A 27,680-nucleotide genomic window follows, 5' to 3' on the forward strand; every position below is an offset into this window, starting at 1 on the left:
GAAGATTCCCATAAACTTTGATAAAACTTTGTTAGCTACTGCAGACTGGTTTCCTATCCTTAGCAGGGGCCTCTGTAGCCAAGTGGTTAACGTCGCTGACTTCAAATCACTTGCCCCTCATCAATATGGGTTCGTGTGTCACTCTGGGCATTGAATTCTTCATGTGAGGAAGCCATCCAGCTGGCTTACGGAAGGTTGATGGTTCTAATCGGATGCCCGCTTGTGATGAAATAATGCACGGAGGGGCATCTGGGGTCTTCCTGCACCAACAAAGCTTGAAAGTCACCATATGACCTATGATTGTGTCGGTGCAATGTTGAACCCATCAAAATAAATAAATAAACTATCCTTACCAGTATGGCAACTTTGTTAGGGATTATGTAGACAGTACTCAAATTCTGTTCCTGACAGGATTTGAACACTCGACCTGCAAATCTAATACTCTACCACTGCTTCACACTGCCTCAGCTTAGAAATAAAATCAGAAATACAATATTTTATTTGATTAAGATTTTGTCCAATTGTTTCTACTTTAATCGGTTTCTTTGCAGAGTATGCAGATACATTTTTTCCTTGTATTATTTTGTTTTTTGGCATTGTTGTTTTAGTTTTGTTTTGGGAGTCATTTACTGGGTTCTGTACTCAGCAATGACTAGCATATAAATTTTTGACATTGCTTTCTGACACCTGGTGAAGAAAATATATATTGCTAAGGGATCGAACTGGCTATTCCAAAGATAGCTTTACATTTAACTTTCACCATATAAATGTTTATTACAATTTTCAGGCTGAATATACTTATTATTGGCAGCAAATCACATGAGCTACAGCTGTATATATATGGTGTTTTTCCTGTTGCAAAAATCTCAATCAGAGATATCTCAGGATCAGAGGTACAGTTAAGATGGCTGAACAATATGCTCAAATTTTATGGGTCTCCATGGCTTAATTGTAAACGTTACAAGGACTTTTAATTAGCCTCAGTATGAAACCTTGACCTTGGTCAATTTCAAATTTGAAGTCAGAATATAACAATGGAATTTTGGATTTTTAGCTCACCTGAACTGAGCTTTTAGTATAGGTGGATGGTTCGGTGTCCATTGTTCATCGTCCTGCATAAACATTTCTACTTGAACATCTCCTCTGAAACTACTGGTCAGAATTTCACCAGTCTTGATCAGTAGCATCCTGGCATGGACTTCTGTCAAGTTTGTTCAAATGGTTCACTTTTGCCCCTTTTAGGGGCCACCAGAGGTAATATTGAAAACCCTTTAAGCAACTTTGCCTCTGTAGATGGATCTTCATTAAACTTGGTCTGTTGCATCATTATAAGGTCCATTCCAAATGTTGTTCAAATGGGGGTACTTGGCCCCTTTTAGGGGCCTTTAGAGCTAAAAATAAAAATAATGTTAAACAACTTCTTCTCCTGAACCTCATGATGAATCTTCATCATACTTGCTCTGTAGCATTAGTGTAAGGTCTTCTCCCAGTTTTGTTTAAACGTTAGCAGTAGAAGTAGAAATAGCTTTGAACAATTTTTATTGCCTTTGAATGACTTTTTCTCATGAACCACTTGATGGATCTTTGTCAAACTTGATTTGTAGCATCATTATAAGGTCTTCAACCAGCCTTATTCAATTTTGGGCACTCGGCTCCTTTTAGGGGCTGCTAGAGCTAAAAATAAAAATATCTTCAATTTCTTCTCATAAACTTCTTGATTGATCTTCATCCAGTTTGGTGTGGAGTATAATCATAAGGTCCTCTGTCAAAAGTGTCCAAATGGGGGCACTTGGCCCGTTTTAGGGACAGATGTTAACAAGATGGCCCTAGGTTGCTCACCTGACTAACACACAATAACAGTGTAAACATATTTTACCAAGAAATCGAAGGAAAAGCTTGTTAACACTGTAAAGGCTGCAGTTATGACCCTATCTTTATGAAACTTGATTAGAATGTTTATCTTGATGATTCCAAGGCCAAGTTTAAAAGGTGAGCAATATAGGGTCATCATGACCCTCTTGTTTCATATTAATACTTGAATTTCATATCGGGTGTGTGGTGTCATTTAATGTGTGTTGTTGCATTGATTCAAAGAGCTATAAAAATAAATAGATCGGCAACTTGAAAGGCATATAGAGCAAATCTCGCCAACATCCCGTGACAACTGAATGAGATCTCGTTTACCGGAAGTGAAGCGTTCTCCACGCGCCATTTTGTATGCGAAAGCAATTATTCATCGGTAAATTAATTATCACCGTATGACCACGCTCTTTTTGATGATAAGAAACGTGTACTTTGTGTCTTAAGACTATTTCACATTAAACTAATGTTGTTGAGTCGGCTTAACGCTGTAAAGCGTTTGACGAGTCCTTGCTATCGCTCGATTTCTCATTCTTAAATGGCCTCACAACACAGCGAAGTGATGTAGTTCCATTAGATTGTCTCTAATTTCAAAGAGTTCATTGATCGAATGAAGTTCATTTATGTCAATCCTATTTGCTATGACCAATATACGATGTAATCTGTCATATTTATGACTTGTAGTTGTGCAATACTCGAATAAAGCCATGTATTTTCTTCCGCGGTAACTCATTAAGCATAAACACGCATAACGATTCTGCGGGATTTGGTAATACATTTGCGCATATGATTATGGTGACGAATTTTATGCCCTTTTGTCACAAAATAGCAAATATGATGTTCGTAAATTCAAATAAAAACTGCATATTAACTTATTAGCCAAATTATCCATTTGTTACCCTGTCCGTTTCAAAAAATAATCTTTAAAATCATTGCGCAAATAACAAATTTATTGCGCTGTGCATTTTATGAATTGCGCAGGCTTACAAAGCTTGCGTAACATCCAGCGAAAGACAAAATATAGCTCCAGAACATACTGCTAGTATTTTATTGACTGGGTACCTCTGAAAGCATTGGAATGTCTCTTATCAAAGAGTTTACCACATCGATGAAATTAAATTATGACAGCTTCTTTTTAAATGACCCGAATAAGATATGTGCAGTACGTTAATTCTTCCGCGAGACTTCGCGGATGAATCCTAACTACATTCTGGACACTTGTCGGCGAACACGCGTGACCTGTTTATAACAACGCTTCTATGATCTTGCGTGGGTTGAATTTTGCAGTCAGTAAACGGATAAATTATCGGAAGAAGAAGCTCTTACTGGTTTGTTTAGTTACTACTTATATTAAAAATGATTTTATTTCTTATTTTTCGAGAAATAAACAAATCTGCGAAACATTAAATTGTATTTTCTTGTAGTTTTTGAAATCGAAAGTAGATCGTCTATGTTTGGCTGCTTTGACGAAACGAAACAACTTTTTTTATGAAAAGATTTAAATAAGAAGTAATTTAACCGTAAACTTCAATGTCAGATACTGCCAATTGCTGCTAAATTTCTTCGTATCATCACAATTTGTAAAATATGTTGTTGAAACTGGAGAAAAGTGTTATCGTATCCGGATATAATATTTTGGGTAAATATCGAGCTGTGTTATGAAATTTTAAGATTCAAGTAACATACGTGATAGATATTATTGTAACAGAAATGATTCTAGAATTTATTTTTATTACACCTACATATAATCTATATCAGACTCATATTCTAGTCCTGAGGCATGATCTGAAAGTAAAAAGATGAAGTGACAGTCATACTTTGGATATTGTAATACTAGAAAGAATCTAGGTAATATTTAGAAATTGAAACAGAAGATTTTCAGTTAAAATCGCACCAAAGGCTTTATCAAGGGTCTACATATTCAAACATTTCTTGTGGTAATACCCCAAACCCTACTTGCAGGAGGGGGTATCCTCCCACACCCTTCCCCCATATTGCCCTTTTACCACCTGCCGCAATGCCCATTTCAAAATCTGACTGCAATTTAAAGCGGAAAGAAACACCCCTCCTCACACCCACCCTGCTACCGACCACGTAAAAATGGCTCAAACATTTTTCTGCCCAGTCTGGGCCTGTCTGTCTACATGAATCAAAATGGATAATTGAAAGTGGATGGACTTCGGGATAACAGACATGACTTTTAAGGGGTTAACAAGTCTGAAATAGAATAAATGATAGTTTTAACTAAAAAAGAACTGCATTTATTAATATCGGTTACACTATATATTGACACTCAGCAACATTTACATACATGTATCTCTAAACGCAAAAGTAAGTATACTTTAAATTGACATCACTTATAATATGATTGAACAATACCTAACATATGACAAGGCTATCGCCAGGCCCATTATAATATCTGTAAAATATCAGTTCTTTCGTCCATCCGTTACAAATTGTATGTGGCAATCCGCGCTGTGAAATTTTAAATTATAAATTATCATATTCAAATTTTATCATGTGCGAATATATACCAGCCGATAATTGCCTCTTGGCAATGCCGGAGGCAAATGTTTACTGGAAAAATATATAAAGTCATGGGCAGTATCTTAGTGTCAGCTGTCAAATTGTAGTTTGTACTTTCAACATTTTTATTTCTGCGAACCACTCTTCAATTTTAGAGAAATATATTGGGTTTAAATACTTGTATAATGTCAATCAAAGTTTTACTAGGCATCGACCGAATGTTCATTTCATTTATTGTAACAAAATCTCTCTTTAGTTGGGGAAAAAAAACTAAACACAAACTGAAACTGGTAGACTATACTGTCAGTACATCAATCATTAGCCGACTCAGGCCCTTCAGGCCTTTGATTTTAGAAGCTAACATGTATTTTAAATGTAGTTTTAAAGGTACAAATTGTAACTCTATGCTTGCCGATGTTTGTTTTTACTACGATAACGCCGATTCATGCTCTGACACAAGATCAAGCGAGATTACAGCCAGTTGCCATTCTGTGTATTTTATACTTCTTTGATTGATTCTTTTATTTAGTTCAGTATTGTCCATTTTATTTAGGGTATTGAACAAAGTCATAATATTTACATAATGTTTAATTGTGTAGATACCTAATGTAATAAAAAGGTTATTAGCTTTGCAGTGGGAAATATTCACTCTTTCATTAGCGGAATAATATTGTGCTCCTATAGTTGCCTAATATTTTTGCTGCAGAACTTGTGCATGTTTCACGATACAAAGCTAAGATTTTTAACCCTTAGCCAGCTAGAGGCAAGTGGTTTTCTTTTGCGACCAGTGCAGACCAAGATCAGCCTGCACATCATTCAGGCTGATCATGATCTGCACTGTTCACTATTTAGTCAGTAAATTTTCCATGAACATCCCTTTGAATAATAATTGCCCAAATTGGACCAGTCCATTTTAGAAATTTGGTTTTGTAAACGTTAATTTGAAAGTGGCATTATTCATGAATAATAGTAAAAGTAAAACCATTGCAAGTATTATCTAACACATAGTATTTAAGTTAAGTATGGAAAAGTATCCAATGAATGTATTTCAGAGAGTGGAGATGGTGTCGGCTATGTTATCGGAGGATCTGAACAGTTTAGCTCTGGTGTTACAGCAGGAACATGAAGAGGATATGGAATACACCCTTCATACAGTATGTACTTTATTGTGTTTCTCCACCCCACCCCAACTTAAAATTGGACTTGCTGTTGTCCATCTCCATTTTCCATAAAGTCTTACAGATCTGCACAATTAGCTCAGAAGGTAAAACGTCTACAGGTGAAGAGCAGACATTGTGTCTAAAGACATTTGAGCTGCGCCATGAGAAAACCAACATAGTGGCTTTGCGACCAGCATGGATCCAGACCAGCCTGCGCATCCGCGCAGTCTGGTCAGGATCCATGCTGTTCGCTAACGGTTTCTCTAATTACAATAGGCTTTTAAAGCGAACAGCATTGATCTTGTCTGCGCAGTCTGGTCTGGATCACATGGCGTGGCTTTCACATGGCGTGGCTCATTTGTCCTGTACCTCTGATTTATGTAGAGAAGTTGTCAGTTGCTTGTCAAGAACAAAGGAATAATTGGTATAGAATCCAGAGCAAATTAATAAACATAAATAAACATGGCATTAATACAAATCAAAGAAGTAAATTCCTATGTATTTAATTTCACATTCTTTATCTGGTGGATTGACTTCACTGATGTAAACCCACAGTAAATGCATGTGTTTTGAAAGTGAAATTGTTACTTCTGAGACCCTTAATGGATAGATCCGATTTTTCTGATAAGGAACGCCCCCCTTGGATACTGTTGCTATGTCTCACAAGCTTTCTCCAAAATGGTGGATACACATTATACCGCTATGACGGGTTCTCTTTTATAAAGTATCTAAATCTTCTACTCATTACTGTAAAAAAGATTAAAAACCTGTCGGATGACGTGCTAAATGAGTCATTTAATAATTATACTTAAGGTTACATTAATTCCATGAAGAAAAGTGATGAAATGTAGCTGTTAAATGTTGGTGCTAATAAGGTCTTCATACTGAATATGAAAGTCGTAGAATTTGGTAAATTTGTTTATTTTGGGACCGCATAATATGTCTATAAATAAAAATTAAAGTTGAATCTTTTGATTTCACTGAATAAAAATTCTATATGTTCGTGCATGATATTTGTTATTTTACGCAACGGATAGATGATGATTCGAAATTTCTTTCATTTCTATATTTGCGAATAAGTATATTATTAAAATGTGAATTAAAATCAATGTTTTTTAGCTCACCTGTCACAGGGTGACAAGGTGAGCTTTTGTGATCGCGCGGTGTCCGTCGTCCGTTCGTGCGTCCGTGCGTGCGTGCGTCCGTAAACTTTTGCTTGTGACCACTCTAGAGGTCACATTTTTCATGGGATCTTTATGAAAGTTGGTCAGAATGTTCATCTTGATGATATCTAGGTCAAGTTCGAAACTGGGTCACGTGCCGTCAAAAACTAGGTCAGTAGGTCTAAAAATAGAAAAACCTTGTGACCTCTCTTGAGGCCATATATTTCAAAAGATCTTCATGAAAATTGGTCAGAATGTTCACCTTGATGATATCTAGGTCAAGTTTGAAACTGGGTCACGTGCCATCAAAAACTAGGTCAGTAGGTCTAAAAATAGAAAAACCTTGTGACCTCTCTAGAGGCCATATATTTCACAAGATCTTCATGAAAATTGGTCAGAACGTTTACCTTGATGATATCTAGGTCAAGTTCAAAACTGGGTCACGTGCTGTCAAAATCTAGGTCAGTAGGTCAAATAATAGAAAAACCTTGTGACCTCTCTAAAGGCCATATTTTTCATGGGATCTGTATGAAAGTTGGTCTGAATGTTCATCTTGATGATATCTAGGTCAGATTCGAAACTGGGTCACGTGCGGTCAAAAACTAGGTCAGTAGGTCTAAAAATAGAAAAACCTTGTGACCTCTCTAGAGGCCATATTTTTCAATGGATCTTCATGAAAATTGGTCAGAATGTTCACCTTGATGATATCTAGGGCAAGTTCGAAAGTGGGTCACGTGCCCTCAAAAACTAGGTCAGTAGGTCAAATAATAGAAAAACCTTGTGACCTCTCTAGAGGCCATATTTTTCATGGGATCTGTATGAAAGTTGGTCTGAATGTTCATCTTGATGATATCTAGGTCAAATTCGAAAGTGGGTCACGTGCCGTCAAAAACTAGGTCAGTAGATCAAATAATAGAAAAACCTTGTGACCTCTCTAAAGGCCATATTTTTCATGGGATCTGTATGAAAGTTGGTCTGAATGTTCATCTTGATGATATCTAGGTCAAGTTCGAAACAGGGTCATGTGCGGTCAAAAGCTAGGTCAGTAGGTCTAAAAATAGGAAAACCTTGTGACCTCTCTAGAGGCCATACTTGTGAATGGATCTCCATAAAAATTGGTCAGAATGTTCACCTTGGTGATATCTAGGTCAAGTTTGAAACTGGGTCACGTGCCATAAAAATCTAGGTCAGTAGGGCAAATAATAAAAAAACCTTGTGACCTCTCTAGAGGCCATACTTTTCATGGGATCTGTATGAAAGTTGGTCTGAATGTTCATCTTGATGATATCTAGGTCAAGTTTGAAACTGGGTCAACTGCGGTCAAAAACTAGGTCAGTAGGTCTAAAATTATTAAAATCTTTTGACCTCTCTAGAGGCCATATTTTTCAATGGATCTTCATGAAAATTGATCTGATTGTTCACCTTGATGATATCTAGGTTAGTTTCGAAACTGGGTCACGTGTGGTCAAAAACTAGGCCAGTAGGTATAAAAATAGAAAAACCTTGTGACCTCTGTAGAGGCCATATTTTTCATGAGATCTTCATGAAAATTAGTGAGAATGTTCTCCTTGATGATATCTAGGTAAATTTCAAAACAGGGTCACGTACCTTCGAAAACTAGGTCAATAGGTCAAATAATAGAAAAACCTTGTGACTTCTCTAGAGACCATATTTTTCAATGGATCTTCATGAAAATTGGTCAGAATTTTTATCTTGATAATATCTAGGTCAAGTTCAAAACTGGGTCACATGAGCTCAAAAACTAGGTCACTATGTCAAATAATAGAAAAAACGACGTCATACTCAAAACTGGGTCATGTGGGAAGAGGTGAGCGATTCAGGACCATCATGGTCCTCTTGTTTATTTTAATATGTTGTATTCTTCTGGAGACTTGACTGATACCGTTACCTAGAACATCGTTATGTGGTGGAAATTCTGCAATATTTGTGTATACCTTCTGAAGATATGTCAAGCGGTTTGAAAAGTGAAACTTTGACAGTAGGTTTCAAGGTTATCGCCTGCTGCGAACGACAAAAGGAAGCAGATCGATTGTCACATCAGTGTTAATCACAAGAAACGGGTGCCTGTTATAAGTTGTAATTGATAATACATGTTTCTTTTGAAAACAAGGGGTAACAAATCAGCAGGTGTTAACAATATGCTACACATTTATTCATGTCATTAATTATCCCCCGCCGATGAAATTGGGAGGGGGGTATTGAAATGGCGTTGTCCGTCCGTCCGTCAGTCCGTCCGTCCGTCCGTCCGTCCGCAGCCATTTCTCAGTAACTACTTGGTAGAATTTCAAGAAACTTGAAATAAACATGAACCAACATACTACGATGATGCCCGTCAAGTTTTTTTTTTGATTGGTCAATTTCCCTCAGAGATATTGCCCTTGATTTAATAAAAAATGTCTGTCTGCAGCCATTTCTCAGTAACTAACAGGTAGAATTTCATCAAATTTGAAATAGACATGAACCAAGATACTGCGCTGATGCCCGTCAAGTTTTTTTTTGATAGGTCAATTTCCCTCAGAGTTATTGCCCTTGATTTAATGAAAAATGTCTGTCTGCAGCCATTTCTCAGTAACTAGCAGGTAGAATTTCATCAAACTTGAAATAGACATGAACCAAGATACTGCGACGATGCCCTTCAAGTTTTTTTTCGATTGGTCAATTTTCCATTTAGTTATTGCCCTTTAATTGTTTAAAAATCCACAGATCTGTACATGACAAACCAACCAATTGGAAGAATTTCATTAAACTTCTTCCATTCTTTTCCATGCACATTTATTATAAACATGTGATGTTGTGTACCTACACCTGGTCACCACCTTACATTGGTCACCCCCTCCCCCCCCCCCCCCCCCCCCCCCCCCCCCCTTTTTTTTTTTTTTTTTCATTTTTCGTTTTCTACCAATATTTATAATCAACATGTAAACTGTTGTATCCTCACCCCCCCCCCAAACAAACCATTCATTTTCTTTTAATTTGATTTGACTAATGAAATTATTTGCTTCTTGGTAACATTCTTAACTTTTTGCAGGATATATTTTTTTGCCGTTCCTCAACTCTGACCCTTTCGGCGGGGGATTCCAATTCATCAAATTTGCTTGTTAAATTATCTTATTATTTGATCAGTCAATGCTACAAATTGACCTGTACACAGTGATATTTACGGACATCTAAGTTTTTATTTAAAAAAGAAGCCATACGGTCATTTAACGGATGTTAATTCTATATTCATTGATATTTGTATTTTGAAAAAAAGAAAGTTAAGAAATATATGTCTATACAGCGTTACGGAATTTTCTGCTCATTGCGATATTAAAACACTCATGCACACTCACACACGCACTCACAGACAATCTTCTGAAATATATACATAACAAGTTGAAAAAAGAAGAAACACCTTCTTCCAAATGTATGCTGATTCCCATGAAAAATACATTATTATTTAGAGCGCTCTATAAAATAGATATTTCATGTATCAGAACGAGAACATCAACTTACCGTATGTTAGTTAGGCATTATTGTTCTATGGCTCCTCTTGTTACTGGCTACATTTTTTTTTCTAATTGTGGTAACGCAACCAACATCATTTTCATAACAAAATCTTTTTTCGTTTCAGTTGGTGCTTGATCGTTTCAGTTGGTTCAAGCACCATCTCCAACATTAAATAAGGCAAGAAACATGAATAACGCATTCAAAATTACTTCTGATATTATTAAAGAGAAGAAAACAAAAAATCAGTTCACGGAATATCTAGAGCTAGCATTTAAATTCTTACACAAAATCTGTTGAGTGTTCATGAAAATAATAATGATAATGCATTCAACATTACTTCTGACATTCTTAGGAGAAAAACAAAAATTCAGTTCATGGATATTTAGCATTAGAATTCTTATATAAAATGTGTAGTGTGGCCGAAATTTGGAGATCGCTGTAGACTATATGTATTATTTGCCTTGAAGAAATTCGTTTTCTCGAGTGCAATATCGAATGAAAATCCTGTGACACCTGTCTTAGAACCAATTCAAAAATAGCTCTTAAAATGATAAACTTGATAAATGATCATGCTACATGGGGTTTCGCAATTATTTATTACACTTCTTTTCGTATTTCTAGAGGTCATATTTACATTTAATATGTAAAACATCTCTTTTTACACACATTGCCATGTCGAGAACGTAAAAGAATACTGTTTTTGTTTAGAACTTGACAGTCTGTAGATACTTAGTTACGGTAAGCTTGTGAGACACAATGGCGCCTTAGCAACAAAGTTTACGGATCGACGGATAACGTCTTATCTTATTGGCCAATATTATTGGTTTGATTGACAGATCGAATCCATCCATTATGTTTCAGGATACACCATAGCAAGGCTTTAATTTGTTAGGATACCAGTACCCATGAAATGCATTTTTGATACCATATGCTAAGTGCCCATAATGGGAGACAGTAACAGCCTAATTGTGCTGAGAGCTGCCTTACGATACAAGAATACAAAATTGTGTGAAAATAGTTTTGGGGTCAGCTATTAATTGCAGATATTTGGCTTTCTTGGTTTATTACAGTTTGACACAAGCTTATTAGCATCTCATGATAAAGAGCTGCATCTCCTAGCACTGAAATATGGACAGATAGCAACATTGATACAGGTTCGTACCCAGTTTTAGCTCATCTGATTTTTGGGGGAAAAAATGGAGTTATTGTCATCCCTTGATCGGCATCGGCATCGGTGTTGCCTGGTTAAGTTTAATGTTTAGGTCAACTTTTCTCCTAAACTGTCAAAGCTATTGCTTTAAAACTTGCAACACTTGTTCACCATCAAAAGTTGACTTTGTACAGCAAGAAACATAACTCCATCCTGCTTTTTGCAAGAATTATGGCCCCTTTTGGACTTAGAAAATCATGGGTAGGTCAATATTTCTATTATACAGAGACAAAAAAATCAGATGAGCGTCTGCATCCACAAGGCGGTGCTCTTGTTATGTTTCACTATTTCATTGTACAAATAATATGCTTTTTGCCTTTCCATGTCTGTTTGTCCATCTGCATTTAGCTTGATTGCTCTTCATCTTTATAACAACAGTCCAGATTCCACTGAAATTTCACAGGAATGATTTTTGTAATGCACAGTAATGCATAGTTAATAATATTTATATGCAGATCATTTGCTTGCCACACTGGGATTATTTTTTGCAGAGGTAAAGGTGATTTTTGAATAAAAATTTTCAGAACAACTTCTTTTACCGTTGAAATATTTTTAGCTCTAGAGGTCACAGTTGTGACCCAATCTTTATGAAAATTTGTCAGAATGTTTGTCATGGTGATCTCTAGGCCAGTAGTGTATTCGCTTAAAGCCATATTTTGGGTCCCGTGCGTTTGGAAAAAAGATTAATGGCAACATATACTAATCTGTTCCATAATGTCTGAAGTTTATTCTAAGCCATGTCGCCAGTGTGAATTCTGCGACTGGGTCGAGTTATGACGTTATCAAAATGGCGGCCATTTTAAAAATAATTAAATATATCATCATCTTCAAATGATTGATAGAGTTGTTTGTTTTTGTTGCTAAAAGTGGAGTTTGCTGTAGTTTACATCGTCCACACAAATAATTTTTAGCATTATGTTATTTTTTAAAAAAAGGAACGTAATTTTTTACAAAATTAAAGATATACTATGCCCAAAATTCATATTTGAATATATGAACAATTATCGCATATCATTTATGGAATTATAAAATAACCATGTTTGTCAGTATGAAAGGTGGTGTGTTAGGTTTAAATACTACAAACTAATTAATGTGTAAATATATTACGCTACTAAAACTCTGGAAGTTTGTTTGAAACAAATGTTGTTATTTTACAGACATTTCTTTGTGATTGCAGTATACGCAGTTTATATATTTAGCCAAGGTAAAGATGTTTATTAAGGGGACGCATACTTTGAAATTAGAAAAAAGTGGGTGGGGTATTATAAAATTTACCTGCAAGAAAGTACAAGGTTTTGGTAAATGAAATGAATACTGTTTCAACTGTTATAAGTACACAAAGGATTGCTCTTTAAAATAAAAATGAGAAAAACTGAAACAAGAAAGTTATTGTTGAATTACATAAGACTTCTTGTGTACATTCAAAGTCAACAATTAAGACTTTTTGGTGCGATAATAATAGTGCTTCACTTTGTCCAAACATTTATCAATGTCCTACAGATTCTAATTTAAAGAAAGAATGTGAAATAAGTTCACTTCTTGCTTTTCATTTCGCATATGTGAGCTAAAACACATTATTTAGTTTGTTTACAAAGTAGTGCATAAGAAAAGATACGGTGGTCAAGGAATGCCATTACAAAACTAAAAGAGTATATTCCCCTTAATACATTAAACATTTATCGTTACAGAAGTCTAGTGGCTTACAATAAAGGCCTAGAAATGTTGCCATTATTAATTTTTAACTTGGTATTCATGAACTACAATGCACTTAAATATCAAACACATTCAACAAACTTTTGATTGTATTGTCTTAAAAATCACAAAAATAAGGTATGAAATTTGGTTGAGAGGTCAAATCAATGTGTATATGTGCAAAAGCAACATTCTAATCTTGTTCACAAAAGTTACTAATAAACAGCAGGAATGTCAATGATCAAAACTGGACGAATATACAGTTATCCTCACTTTAATGTCATTTATAATTTGTCCTTGAATTCTCCACCATACTTTTCATAATTCTGTTTGCACGAGTTGCACGAGAATGCTGTCATTCACGTAAAAAAAACGGGGTCAAATAAGTTGTAAATGCAATATCATCTAAACGTAATTAATGGATTATGCAGTTCAAGATAAACTTTATCTCATAACGTAACGAACATGTATAATGTTGTAACAACAACTTTACTTACCTGATTTAAGTAGCAGTCGGTTTATAAGTGACTTTATTGATTCATTTTGTGTTTTGTTATTATTGTCAAAAAGTATAACGGAAGTGCTCACAACTGAAGCGGAAACCAGTTTGATGCGCAAAGTAGTCCACTGTAAGTAATATTATTTGACAAATGTCCACAGAAATTAATAATTTTCTAATATTAAAGACGAATATCTGAATAGGATTCATTATTTGATAAGAAATTATAATCATCGACATGTTTTTTTAAAAATCGTACACGTGCTGACACCTAGTTGTCTCCCGTTGTTTATTAGAGTTACCTTTCGTCCGGCGCAGTAATACATTTGCAGTGAATCGCCGAGAAGTCGTGGGAAAATTAAAACAATGTAAACAAACTAAAATTAACCACCTTTTCAAGATGAATTTAAAGTGATCGACATTATGCATTTTAACCCGCCTGACCTGTGTAGCATCTTAGATATCTGTTCTAAGGTATTCATTGTGTAGAATGTCATGTTATGCCCTTGCAATGCTAATCCCACTCTGATTTTTTTGTTTACATTTTTATCAATGACAAATATGGCGTCCATCCCGAGATGAACAGACGTGGCGTAAAATTTTACATGTTTAAGCAAACCTGGTGTGTTAGAAAGAAAATCTCATCCCTTCAACATTATTTGGAACACTGTTACTGTAAAAAACCTGTTTTTTTCCTTATACAAAAGCTTAATATTTTGTGTTGAATGTACTTTCACAAAGACCTCTGTTTTCCTATTACATTCATAGTACCACATCCTTATCCGCAAAATACTGAATATTACAGGTGTCCATCAGTATTATATCAGTTTAGGAATATGTTTTTTATTTTCCCACCATCGATTTCTTGAATATGCACCCCTTCCGCATTGCCATATGAACTGTGAATGTAGCAATATGCGTCCCCTTAATGGAGATTTTCTAGGTTTAGATCAAAATGAATGATGAAATATTTATGCAAAAGGTGAGCATAGTATATGTTTAAAGAGAAGTGAAATAAAGGAAAAACTTTGATGAAGTAAATTCTATGCTGCATCGTAATTAAATGTAAATCAAAAATAGAAACCTGTTGATAATAGTCTAATAATAATAATCTTTCATAATTGAAAAAAGTAATAATAGATTATACAGACTTATATCCAAAAGCACAATCATCTCTTTGGGACTTGTATTCACGACCTTTCAGAACTGTATATTAATATACTGTAATATAATTCTACATGTATCTTTCTGAATGAGTGCACTATTTTCTTTCTAGTGACCTCTTCTCTTGCTGTTTAACACAGCTGGACATAACTATAGAATAAAAGGAGTATAATTCTATCTATTAAATTGATCTTTCACATTCATAAGTTACTTTCTACTTTTCGTTAATGTTGTTACGACATTCATGTGTCTTCGCTATTGACCCATTCTAATTGATGTGTCATTGCCAAACACTTTAACCATGAAATATCACTCTTCCGTAAAATATACAAAGCATTCAGTGAAAACTGACATGATGTCTGTGGAGCATTTACAATCATTTAAGAAATGTTTATGCCACTGTACGAAACTCATCAATAAATTTGTTTCTAACATTTTCTTGACAGTGTTTTAATATATGGTCGTTAATATCTTATTTGTATTGTTTTATACCTGTAAATATGTATCAACTGTCTGATCACAACAACACTAAACTCCAGAAGCACAACTTTTTATGATATGAAAACTATGTACATGTATTAAACATACGATGGTAAAATGTGCCCTAGTGCTTATGCAACAGTCTTTCCTACCATTCGAGAATGCATTTAATATGATGATCGCGATTTCTCTGACAAATATAATCTGGAAAGTAGATCCCTCGGAAGCACCGAGAACAATGCAAACAGTGAAAATTGCAGACTCGGTTTGATTGAGTTTGACTGACTTTGCATCTTGGTAAAGAGATTGTGATAGAGCCACGTCAGTAGGGACACAGTGGATCGCGCTAAAATTAGATACGAAACGATTATTGTTGCAAAAGCAATAGAGTCAAATGAACATAAACAAATGCCCCTACTACTAACTAGAAGTGTTGTAATGATTCTTTTAGGAAACAAGAGCACTGCAATGCAGAGCAATATACGCCTGAATGTATAACATGTGACCCATAAGTGTGATCTAGACCTTAAAGCCAGCCGTCCGAAACATGCACTCTGCATATCATCTCGAAGTAGTGAACATTTGTGCCAAGTGTCTTTAAAATCCTTCAAGCAGTTCAAGAGTTACAGAGCGGACATGAAACAAGAGTCGTATTTGTGAACATTTGTGTCAATTTCTTTGAAATCCTTCAAGGGGTTCAAGAGTTACAGAGCGGACACGGAATTACTTACGGACGGACAGACAGACACCGACGTTATTATATAATACACCCCCTTCGGGCGAAGAAAAAGATTGTTTGTTTTCTGTCAAGACAGGCAATAGCAAATATTAGTTGTTGAAATAGGTCGATGCTCTGTGAATGAAAAATTACAAACGGCGATGAAAATGTCTTGCGTGTAAATATGGCAATAAAAACAAAATATGCCACTATTGTTGGTGAAACGAATACATGCTCAGGATTAGCAATTCGATTTTTGGACGGAAAGGTTAACATACAAGAACTTCCCTCTACAGCTAAATTCTTTACGGAAAAAAATGATACTCATCCCTCAGGCTGGTACTCAGTTACTGCTGATAAGATCTTATTTAGAAGTCCATACCTATTACATTGCATGTTATCTATGTTGGTTGATTCTTGGTCCTACTATTAATCCTGACTTTTGAAAGGCTTCTATAAAAATAAATATTCTGGGGGAAAGAAACGTTAAAAAAGGTAGAAATTCAACCAGCATTTGATAAAGTGCAATTTTTAAAGGTTATTGAAAGGTGCAACGCGAACAAATGGTGGGTCAGCGATTGGTACTTGTTCATGTGGCAAGACATAAAAATAAAAACAGCTATCGGAATATGTGATATTCATATATTTGAGGGTACACTATATATAAAACCAAAATATATTCCAAAAGAAAATAATCTTTTAATAAAGGGGGGGAAGTTATTTTCTTTATTTAATTTTTTAAATTTGTTTTAATACTTAAATATTGAAATTTTACATACAAAAATTCTAGATAAAAACCCAAGATAAAAAATGAAGTTTTGCTGTTAACATTAATAAATAATAATTACTCAAAGTTTTTTTTTCAAATTTGGCCCCCATTTTGGACATCATAATACCCCATGGGAACTCACTGGCAAATTTTTTTTGTGACATTCAGACTTGGTCTAACATTTGGTATTGTCGCCATTTTTTTTTTTTCCCCAATCGAAGGGACCCTTCGAAACACTAAGGTATGAAACGGGGCCCTGTTGTGTCAGAATCTAGGTCAGTACAGTCAAAGGGAATATTTTGTTAACACTGAGGCCCATTTATGATCTTTCTTTATAAACTCGATTGAATTTTTTTTGATATCTCTAGGTCAATTGAAACTGGGTCATCTGGATCAAAACGGGTCCCAGGTAAAATCAAGGAAAAAAGCTTGTTAACACTATTAGGCCACTTTTATACCTACTTCATGAAACATGGTGAAAAATGTTTGATGACTTTGGGCCAACTGTTTCATGGGGGGTCAAAACCTAGTTACTAGGCCAATAAAGGAAAATTTTAATTTGAATCAGGGAAAAGGGTCAAATGTTTTTGTCTTGGAAATCTGGGTAAAGTTTAATAGGGGTCTCGGGGTCAAAAAACCAGGTTAAACCCCGGCCAAATCAAAAAAAAACGTGTTGTGCAAAAGGGCTGCATTTTTGATGGTATTCGTAAAATTTGTCAAAATGTCTTCTTGAAAAACAAAAATCAGCACCAATAGGGGTCTCGATCAAAAACTGGTCAACGGCAAATCAAAGAAAAAACCTTGTGTTGAATGGGGGTGCATTTTGTAATTAAATGGCATGAAATTGGGTCAGCATGTTTGCTCCATGAAATCTGGGATGAATTTTTTGGGGGTCATGTAAGTTAAAAAACTAGGTCACCGGTCAAATCAAAAAAAAAGCTTGTTAACACTAGGGGCCACATTTTTGATTAAATCTTTTTAAAAAAGGGGTCAGAATGTTAATCAAAAAGTTTTATGATTTTGAATCGGGGGTCAGGGGAAGTTCAAAAACTAGTCACAAAGTCAAATCAAAAGAAAAGCTTGTTTACACATAGGGGCCCATTTTTTTTGCTCCAAATCCACAAAACTTTGTCAAATTTGTTTTTTAAAGCCCTTGGGGGTTTTAATCTGGTCGTGGAGTCAAAAGTAGGTCCAGGTTTAAAAAAAGAAAATGTTTGTTTACATTCAGACCCCACATTTTTGTCCAATCTCATAAATATTGGTCCGAATATTTGTCTCTATAAATCTCTGACGGGTTTAAAAATTTGGGGTCAGGTTGGGAAAAAACTAGGTTGCTAGGAAAATTTTAAAAAAAAAAATTTTAAAACCTCTAGAGGCCACATTTTTTGCTCCAATCTTCATGAAACTTGGTCAGAAGTTTTCTCCTTGAAAACTCAGAAATTTTGAAACGGGGGTCAGTGGTCAAAAACAAAGTCAGTGGGGCAAAAACTTTTTTACAGAATGCGGTTCTCCCCCTAGCGACCATTCCATTTTGGCCCTTTTGTTCTCTATAGCTCTTTGATTTTTATGCTAAATCTACAAACCCCCAAATCATGATTTTAAGTTTTTGTTTCTCTGTAAACATACATTTCTAAAAATTTTAGCATTTACTTCAACTTTCATTTTCCCTGAAAATTCCCCTTTACCAAAATTTAAAATGATGGGGAGACAAATTGTGTTTTAGTTCTTTTTTGAAGTTTTTTAAACTTTGTTTTTTTTATTGTTGGTGCTTACAGAGAACAAGACAGTATTCCAGGAACACAGGTAATTGACTTCAAGTGCATAACTAAAAAAATTTTTGGGGAAAACAGTTTAAAACCCCAAAAAAGCGAATAAACATTGGTTTGAGTGATAATAAACTTAAAAACCCCAAAAATGTGTCTCTTAGTCATGTTCCCATTTTTCCATGAAATTAGGGAAAGGGCAAGACCCCGAATTTTCGATAACATGAACCCTTAAAGGGAAGCTGAGGATTTAACTTTGTAATTTTTTTTGCTTTCAGTTTTTTACAAATGACAAACAACCAAATGCAGGGGCCTGGAAGATATTTTACGGGAGTGGCTCCAAGTTGTTAATTTTGTGAAAAAAAAACTGGTAAGAGTTTTAACCCCACTCTTACCCGTATCATTATATGAATTTGAAGCTTGACTATTTATACCCTCACCAAACTTTGGGGGGGCTAAAGGAGTCAGTTTGTCACGTCCGCCCCATCCCATTGCGAAATCTCTATCCGTTTTTTCTAAATTTGATTAAAACTTAAAATAGATGTTCCCCCTTATCCCCACATGAGTACACAAGGGCATTATCTACACCTTTTTTTCTTTTTTGTCCCTTTTATTTTAAATTTAAGGTTAATTTTTAATGTTTTTCACTTATCCTTTACTGCAAATGGTTTGATTCAAAATTAAAAAAGCTGTTCACCTCACACCCCCCCATCAGTACACCGCTGCATAACTCTGACACCAAAATTTTTTGATTAGCCCCTTTACTAAAAAAATGTAAGGGTTTTTTTGATGCATTTTCACTATAATCATTCTGATTGGGTTTGAGCCAAAGGGAAGTAATCTATTTTTTGTTTTTTACGGGGTTTTTCCCCTTAAAATTCCCGGAATTATCTTTTTTAGAAATTCTATTTTTTTTTTTCAATTTTTAATTTTTTTTTTAACTTTTTTATATTATCCTTGTAAAATTAAATTCATTTTCCTTGGAACATGTTCGGTAAACACGTTTTTGTATTCATTTTATGTATCAAATTAAGGATTTTTTAATTTACCTCATCCTCATCCCGGGGACATAATTATACAGTATTACTTATATGGGAAACCCAGGAGAGGGCCCAAAAACATAAAGGTTTTTTTTTTAATTTTTTTGCTCTCTGATTTTTTGAAAAAAAAATGAGTTATTGTCTCATTGATCGGGCATCAGTGTCGGCTGGTTAAGTTTTATGTTTAGGGAGCTTTTCTCCCAAACGCAAACTATTGCTTTGAAACTTGCACACTTGTTCCCTCTAACTGACCCCGTAAGCAAAAAACATAACTCCATCCGCTTTTTGGGAAGATTTTTGGCCCCTTTGTACTTCGAAAAAAACCAAAATTTTTTGTTAAGTTTTTTGTTTAGGTCAACTTTTCTCCTAAACTATCAAAACTATTCTTTTTAAAATTGCAACACTTGTTACCATATAACTGACCCTGACATCAAAAAACATAACTCCCCCTCTTTTTGCAAGATTTTGGCCCCTTTTGGACTTAAAAAAAAATCAGATTTTTGGGTTTAAATTTTTTTGTTTAAGGGCAACTTTTTTTCTTTAAAATTTTTAAACTTTTCTTTGAAACTTTCAACATTTTTTCACCATCATAAAAAGACCTGTACATCAAGAAACAAACTCCATCCCGCTTTTTTTAAAAAAAATTGCCCCCGTTGGGGTAAAAAATCTTTTCTTGGGTTTATAATATTTTAAGTACTTTTCTCATAAACTAACAAGCTATTGCTTTAGAACTTTCAACACTTATTTACCTATAAGCGACCAGTGCGCAAGAAACAATTCGTCTTTTCTTTTTGCAAACTTAGGCCCCTTTTGACGTTCTTTATTTGTTAAGTTTTATGTTTAGGTCATTTTTTCTCCAAAAATATCAAGCTATTGCTTTGAAACTTCAACAGGGTTTCACCATCATAAGTGACTAGTACAGCAAAAACATATCCATCCTGCTTTTTTCAAGAATTAGGCCCCTTTTGACTTAGAAAATCAGGTAGGACATTTTTTTTTTTTTTTACAAAAAAAAAAAATCAGTTGATTTACAACCCCAAGGGGGTGCTCTTTTATTTTTCCAAGTATTTTAAATTTCTTATGGTTGCCATTCTTTTGTTACAAACCTATGGTGGGGGCTGATCAATCCGTACAGTTTTTAGTTGAAATAGTAGAGAAATTGGTTTTTTCATTTATTTTCATGTGTTTGGGGGTTTTAAGGGTTTTGACTTGGGGCATTTCCTCTCAGGATGTGTTTTGAAACCCCATTTGGGTGAAAAAATTTTTTAAGGGGGAAGCATTCCCCGTTAATACCTAGGTGCTTGCCTAGCAGAACAATGCTTGGGGAAAAACCGGAAAAATTTCCCCTTTTATAAAAAGCGGGCCATTTTACTGAAAAAACGCTATGGACTCAAAACCCAAAAGAACAAAAAAAAAATTGTCTTTGGCACAAATGTTTTTCTTTTGGACAGCTTCCTAGTACAAGCAACTAAATATTTTAAACCTTTCAAAGTCTTCAATCCCAAAAAAATTAATTTACAGGGCCTTCTGTAACTCTTACAAAAATTTGCCCATATTTAAATCAGGAAATTTTGATGAAAATTTTGCATTTAACTTTCCCCCAAAATGGGGCCCTCTCTATTCAACGTTTTTCTTCACCAAACTTACTGACAATGTTTCGGTCAAATTCTCACCAAGTTCGATACCCCCAAATCGTTCGACACTTTTGGATTATGGCCCTTTAATTCTCCAGCAAAATTTTTTGTCCGTTCAAGTCAAACAGTTTTCATCCGATCTTTCCCAAATTTTCTGACAAAGTTTATGGGGAAATATCTCACCAAGTTTGATAACCGCAAAACGCCCCCCGGCCTCTTGGTTAGGGCCTTTAAATTACTAAAACAACCTGCAAATTAGCCTTTTCCCCTCTCTAAAATCCCTGTTTTCATCCAACTTTACCAAATTGTGAAATGAGTGGGGAAATTCCGGCCAAATCGATAACCCTAATTTTCCCCTTTGCTTTTTTTAGATTATGACCTTGAATTACCCGAAAAACTCGAATTTAGCCCTTGTCCACTCTCCTTTAAATCAATGTTTTCATCTGACGTCACCAAACCCTTGCTGACAATGTTTGTGGGCATAATATCTTGGCCAAGTTCAATAAGCAGCCAAATCGCCCCAGGCATTCTTGGATTATGACCCTTGAATTACTCAAAAAACTACGAATTCTGCCTTGTGCGCACTCTTAAGTTGAACAGTTTTCATCTGAGCTTCACCAAATTTGCTGACAATGTTTGTGGGCATAATATCTTGGACAAGTATGATAACCACCCAAATCACCCCAGGCACTCTAGGATTATGCCCCTTGAATTAGGCCAAGTTCGATGACGGGCATATTTTGTGACAGTCTGGCACTCTTGTTTATGGTCAAGAGTAGTGTAAAAAAAAAAATGAAAGTTTTGCCTTAAATCTCTTGTTAAGGTAAACATTATTAAAGAACTTCATCTTCAGATAGGTTCAACTAAGAACATAGTTAGAATTACACATGAGGTCTTCAGGTTAAAGGTTACTGTCGCTAAAAATGAAAAAATATCTTTGAAAAGAGCCAGTTAGCCACAATAAAATTTCTTTTAAATTGAATTTTGGTCTGAGAATTGCTGTTTTCATAGATTTTTAATGTCTCTTGTTTGAAAATAATAAAAATAACAACTAATATTATAGACAAAGTTAAATTAGGTCACTCTGAATTAGCTGCATCTAAATGCCTTTATTTTCTGCAAAATTTCCCTATAGTTTTGGTAAGAGGTCCTTCCTAAAAAAAATTTTGGAAGATTATTGATTGTCTGCAAATTGCTTACTGGACGAAAATACAACAGGAGTTTTGTAAACTTTATTGTATTTTAGTGCGATCAATTCGTAACAGAAAATGCCAAAATACTTCAGAAAATGGGAAAAGCACCAAAATTGGCACAGCTTTTTATTGAAGCATTAAAAATATTTTTCTCATGGGACCCATTTGATATCTGCCAAGATGGCCGATACGGCGGCCATTTTCCAAGATGGCCGCCAAAACTCAATATTTACCTTACAAGATTCTAATGAAAGGTCATTATTTTTACATTCATCCCCAAAATGCACTAAATACAAATGTAAATAATAAAATAAATCCTAAATTTGCATCAAATGCAAAAATAACAATTCAAATGATGTTAGTTTCTTTCTGTTTGCATGGTAACGGCTAAAATCTAACCTTTAAAACTTAGTTTAATATTATCATTGTGTAATTTTCATATTTTAAAGGGTATTTTTTCTTTTACTATATGTAATTTATTTTATTACACTTGCATTCACTCCACAGCAGCATATTGAAACATTGTTGTTATTCCCTTACCAGTGTTTAGCCAGAGGGGGTTTATGGGTTGCCCCTATATGCATGTCAGTACGTCAGCCATGCAGAGTTGGATACTGCAATAACTTTAAAACTACAGCAGAATTGTTCATGATACGTGGTACATGGATAGATGGCAATGTAGAGAATGCCAGTGTCATTTAAATTTGTTCCTATGGCAACAAATGTTGTCGCTATGGCAACAAATAGTGCACGAATATGACAAAATGTGTCATCCTGCACTTCTTCAAAACAAGGAGAGATCGTTTCTTGAGAAATTTTACATAGACAGAGGGACAAATTGAAAACATGCTTGTTATCTTATTTTCTCCTTCTGTATTTTGTCCGTCTGTATGTCCGGCCACCATTCGAAAATGGCGGATTCTTCAATAACTTCAAAAGTGCAAATTCTGAAGACTTCTTTATGAAACCTTGTTTATAGATGGTAGGTAATATGGAGAATGTGAGGGTCAATTAACTTAGTTTCTATATAAAATTGTAGTTCCTATGACACCAAGTACGACAACTACCCCTTTGAGTATGGGACTTCGAAATGCAAGAATAGATTATAGCGACAAATAGTAGGATCAAATGAAACAATGTTCCTTATTATGCACCACGATCACAATAATGAATTGCTAACTGTGTAACAAAGAAGAGTAAGACTGAAAATACAAAAATTGCTTTCATGGACAACACTTAGTAACTATTCTGTGAAATATATTAATCTGAACAGTGAGCTGAAATCTGAAATAAGGTACATGTCAGATACTCTTGTCAGTACACACAAGCTCGAGATTGTCGACAACTTTAGTTAACTTGCATAAGGCAGTGCAGAGCATTTCAGCACTTTTGACAAATTAGCCTTTATCGAGGTTGCAAATGCACTTGAGGAGCTATTGGTACGAGGCTCAGGTACTTGAGGCAAAAAACTATTGGAAAGGTTCCAATATATCAAAGATATCTCTGGTCAGCCTTATTTATCTTGACTTGGAATTTTAGGAAAGTGATAGAACACCTGACCCCCATATGTGCTCGACCTAAAGGGCAACCTTTTTTAGTATGTTCAAGAGGTGTAGCAGACGATGCAGGAATGCACATTATAGTCCTAATCTTTGTGTGAACATATGGTTGATCAGCTACTTGACACGTTTTGCTGTAAAGAAGAGTATCGAAAGCCTCCATTTATACCACAGAAATATTATATGAACAGTTTGTTTGTAGGAAGGTGTAGAAAATGCATTTAAAAGCTTGATTCACCGGTAAGCGCGAGCTGTACTGGTTAGTTTTGTTTGACAAGACAGTGTTATTCTTACATTGGATTGCTTAACTGGAAGTAGAATAGCCTTACAAATGGTAAATTGATAATATTTTTTGTCTTAAAACTAGTAATTTAAATTGGTATTAAAATTGTGTTTCGAATACATGTGCTCATTAGAAAAATCCTCAAGTACTCACATTTAATTTAATTTTAATTTCAGTAAAATGTCCAGAAATAGATATTAGAGCACATTTTTCTGTAGAAATGATAGATTGTGCTCTTAATTTAACCCCCCCCCCCCTCCGTTACACTCAGCCACGTTCCCACTACGTCGTAAAAACTGGCAGGTCGCAGTAAGAACTTGTACAATGTATAAGAAATACAGTAGACACCGATAAGAACATGATGATTCTGGTCTCCACGAGGACGCGGTCAAACTTTGGACATGTTCAAAACAAAAGTATTGAAGAGGTGGTCTAATCAGGAAGCAGGAAGAACTAAATAAGGACGTAGTAATGATGTAACTAAAACCTAGTAGGACATAGTACAAACGTGGTGCGGACGGGAAAGACTGTATGGCGTGCTCATTGCGCTGTCATTGGGTTGTCATTGCGTTCTTGCTACGTCAATGGAGTTCTCACTACAACTTATCTACGCTTGTTTGCTATGACCATGCTACGTGCATGCCACGTTGTAGAATACCGCATAAGGTTATCAATACGTTCTTTCGGTGCTTAACACATCTATGTCACGTTTGCAGCAGGTTCTCACTATGATTGGTTCAGATTCTGAAAATTGAGTATGAATACTGGATCCAATTCCCCATCACTTCGTTTTCAACCAGCAGTGGGTATCGAACATCATCAGGCATTGTCACATAATCATGGACTCAGCAGCACTGGCAGCTTGTAGTGGACTTCTGGACCTTCGTATACCCTTCACGCTGCTTTTGCTTTTTACGCCACGGCCTCTCTATAAGACTGCTCTTATTTCTTCGTTGGGAGAGGGGTGGGGGCGGTGCTCGTCGTTTATTGTAATTTATGGTTGTTGAGTGTAGATGCGTACACAATATAACTGGGAGAAGGAATGAAAAAGAGGCGCGTGGCGTAGTATTTATAAGTAGCCGACGAATGCAGTGAGAAGGTGATAAGCGTATGGTTAAAGCATGGTAAGCGAGAGGTGCACAATCTGACCGATCGTACTAAGAATGTAGTAAGAACACACTGGACGTGAAGATGCGCGTGGTAAGAAAATTAGTGTGAACATGTTGGACGCCGTGAGAACCTGGCAAGGATGTTGAAAGCGCGCAGTATGAACTTTAGAACTGCACATTTTTCGAGTTTGACCCCGTCCCTACCGCGTCAAAATTTTCAGGACGCAGTGTGGTCTTAATGGTCTTTGTCTGAGAATGATCAGGGCATAAGTGACTGTACATTATATGCTTATGACATTAAACTATAATACTATTGCTATGGCACAATGTGCTACAATTTGAAAAAAAAAACAACAACAGATTATTACAGGAACATGCAAATGTAAATTTGATTACGCTGATCAAACGGCAATGACTTTTCCCAAAGAAAACATAATGGTCTGACAGGCCAGGGATGTTCACATGGTCTATCGCACTAACATAGTTAATGAATTATATAGTTTTATTAAGTGTTATTAGTTCTCTTAGTGTAAATAAATTGAAATGAATACAGCAACACTAACAAATTCTGAGTCGCGAAAACTAATGACAAAGTGAAACACGTGTCATTTATTCACTAATACACATTACAGACAAACTTCGTTTGCTCAAACTCTGATGATTCGAACACCATTCTTCACTTGAACCTATCGTCAGGTCCCAACCAAATTCCTTTATAATATATTCTCCGATCACTCAAACTACCGATAATTTGACTAAATTTTGTCGGTCCTGACGGGTTCCAGTTACCGAAGTTCGAATGTATTTATAATAATTTACAATTGTTGTAAAGTTCTGCACAGGACTGTTGCCATTTTAAACATTCTTGAAATGCCAGTTACCATTATATACTTAATTTTGACTCATATAAATGCATTATGACTTTTCTTCTGCCTAATAGCAAATTTTATCCAAGGGAGACAACTTCTTTCATTTTTGTTGGAAGAGCGGCATTTTTGTTAATATGATATGTTTGAATTTATTCAGACAGGTGATTTTAGATTATGATACTGATGACTGTAAGTGTCTATAGAAGTTTTATATATAATATTAAGTATTTTTGAAGAAATATACATGCATGGCGGCCATCTTGGATTTTTCGGCCATATTGGATTTTTCTGAGTGGGTCTCATGCTCATTTTTAGTATTTTGCCCTAAAGTAGTTATATACCAAGTTTTGTGCTTTTCCCATTTTCTGAAGTATTTTACACCATTTTACTGGACTATTTGGCTTATGTGGCCTTTTCACCTAGAACTAGACACTGTAAATATATGTACAGTTTAATCATTGTAGTATGATTACAAGATTATCTTCTGATTTTTCAGGCATCTGGTGCAGGCACAGTTAGTAATGACTTCCTAGAATTACTGTTGTTTGGTACTCCCAGGTTTGTGTCTTATATTCTACTATCGTTCGGTTACTTTCATTCAAAGTTAAATTGATGTATTTGTCAGTAATTAAGACTTTTGAATTTTCCTTTGTTTACATTTTGTTGACTTGAAACATGTGGCACATTATACTTATGGATGACAAAGTTTTTGGGGGCTTTTTGCTTGTTATTTTATCTGCCTTCATTATTGAATGGTTATGGTCATACTAACTTGCTCCTCGCCTTTGTGGATTTACACTTAAAATGGATGGAAAATGGTTTTAATGTGAGGAAGCCAACCAGCTGGTTTTTGGAAGTTTGGTATTGGTCTATGCCTGAAAGAATACCTGGCAGTACACCAGGGGTCCTCGACCATATAAAATTTGAAATATTATCTTAATTTTATAAATTTATGTTGTATGTTTATGTTCCAGTTTAGATTTTAATAATAACTTAATTGATTGAGGATATTTGACATTTGAGCCGTGCCATGAGAAAACCAACATAGTGGGTTTGCGACCAGCATGGATCCAGACCAGCCTGCGCATCCGCGCAGTCTGGTCAGGATCCATGCTGTTCGCTAACAGGTTCTCTAATTGCAATAGACTTTGAAAGCGAACAGCATGGATCCTGACCAGACTGCGCGGATGCACAGGCTGGTCTGGATCCATGCTGGTCGCAAACCCACTATGTTGATTTTCTCATGGCACGGCTCATTTCACGTTAACAGTATTGTTTGCCTTTCAGCTCAGAGCTACAGACATTTCTGTCTCATGAACTGACTGATAAGGTAGGGTGCTTACCTATTTACCTCCAGATATACAACACAAGTCAAAAATTATGAGATCAACTTTATTCATAATGATATTTTTTTCTGTCTGCTAAACACTTTAGTGGGAATTCTGAAACAATTTCCCACGTTTGTTTTTAAGTTGTTGT

General features: G+C 35.4%; 1 protein-coding gene across 1 annotated transcript in view; it reads left to right on the forward strand.

Moving 5' to 3' along the window:
* The window catches only part of LOC123546046 (anaphase-promoting complex subunit 4-like), a 71,807-nt gene that overhangs the window by 12,145 nt on the left and 31,982 nt on the right, over positions 1-27,680 (forward strand). Inside the window, exons 5-9 of the mRNA XM_053550463.1 lie at positions 788-893; positions 5,439-5,540; positions 11,290-11,373; positions 26,698-26,759; positions 27,489-27,531. Coding sequence (XP_053406438.1) covers positions 788-893; positions 5,439-5,540; positions 11,290-11,373; positions 26,698-26,759; positions 27,489-27,531 — 397 coding nt within the window. The remainder of the gene's footprint in view (positions 1-787; positions 894-5,438; positions 5,541-11,289; positions 11,374-26,697; positions 26,760-27,488; positions 27,532-27,680) is intronic.

The sequence above is a fragment of the Mercenaria mercenaria genome, chromosome 9 (assembly GCF_021730395.1).
Source record: "Mercenaria mercenaria strain notata chromosome 9, MADL_Memer_1, whole genome shotgun sequence".
In the NCBI taxonomy this organism is placed as follows: domain Eukaryota; kingdom Metazoa; phylum Mollusca; class Bivalvia; order Venerida; family Veneridae; genus Mercenaria; species Mercenaria mercenaria.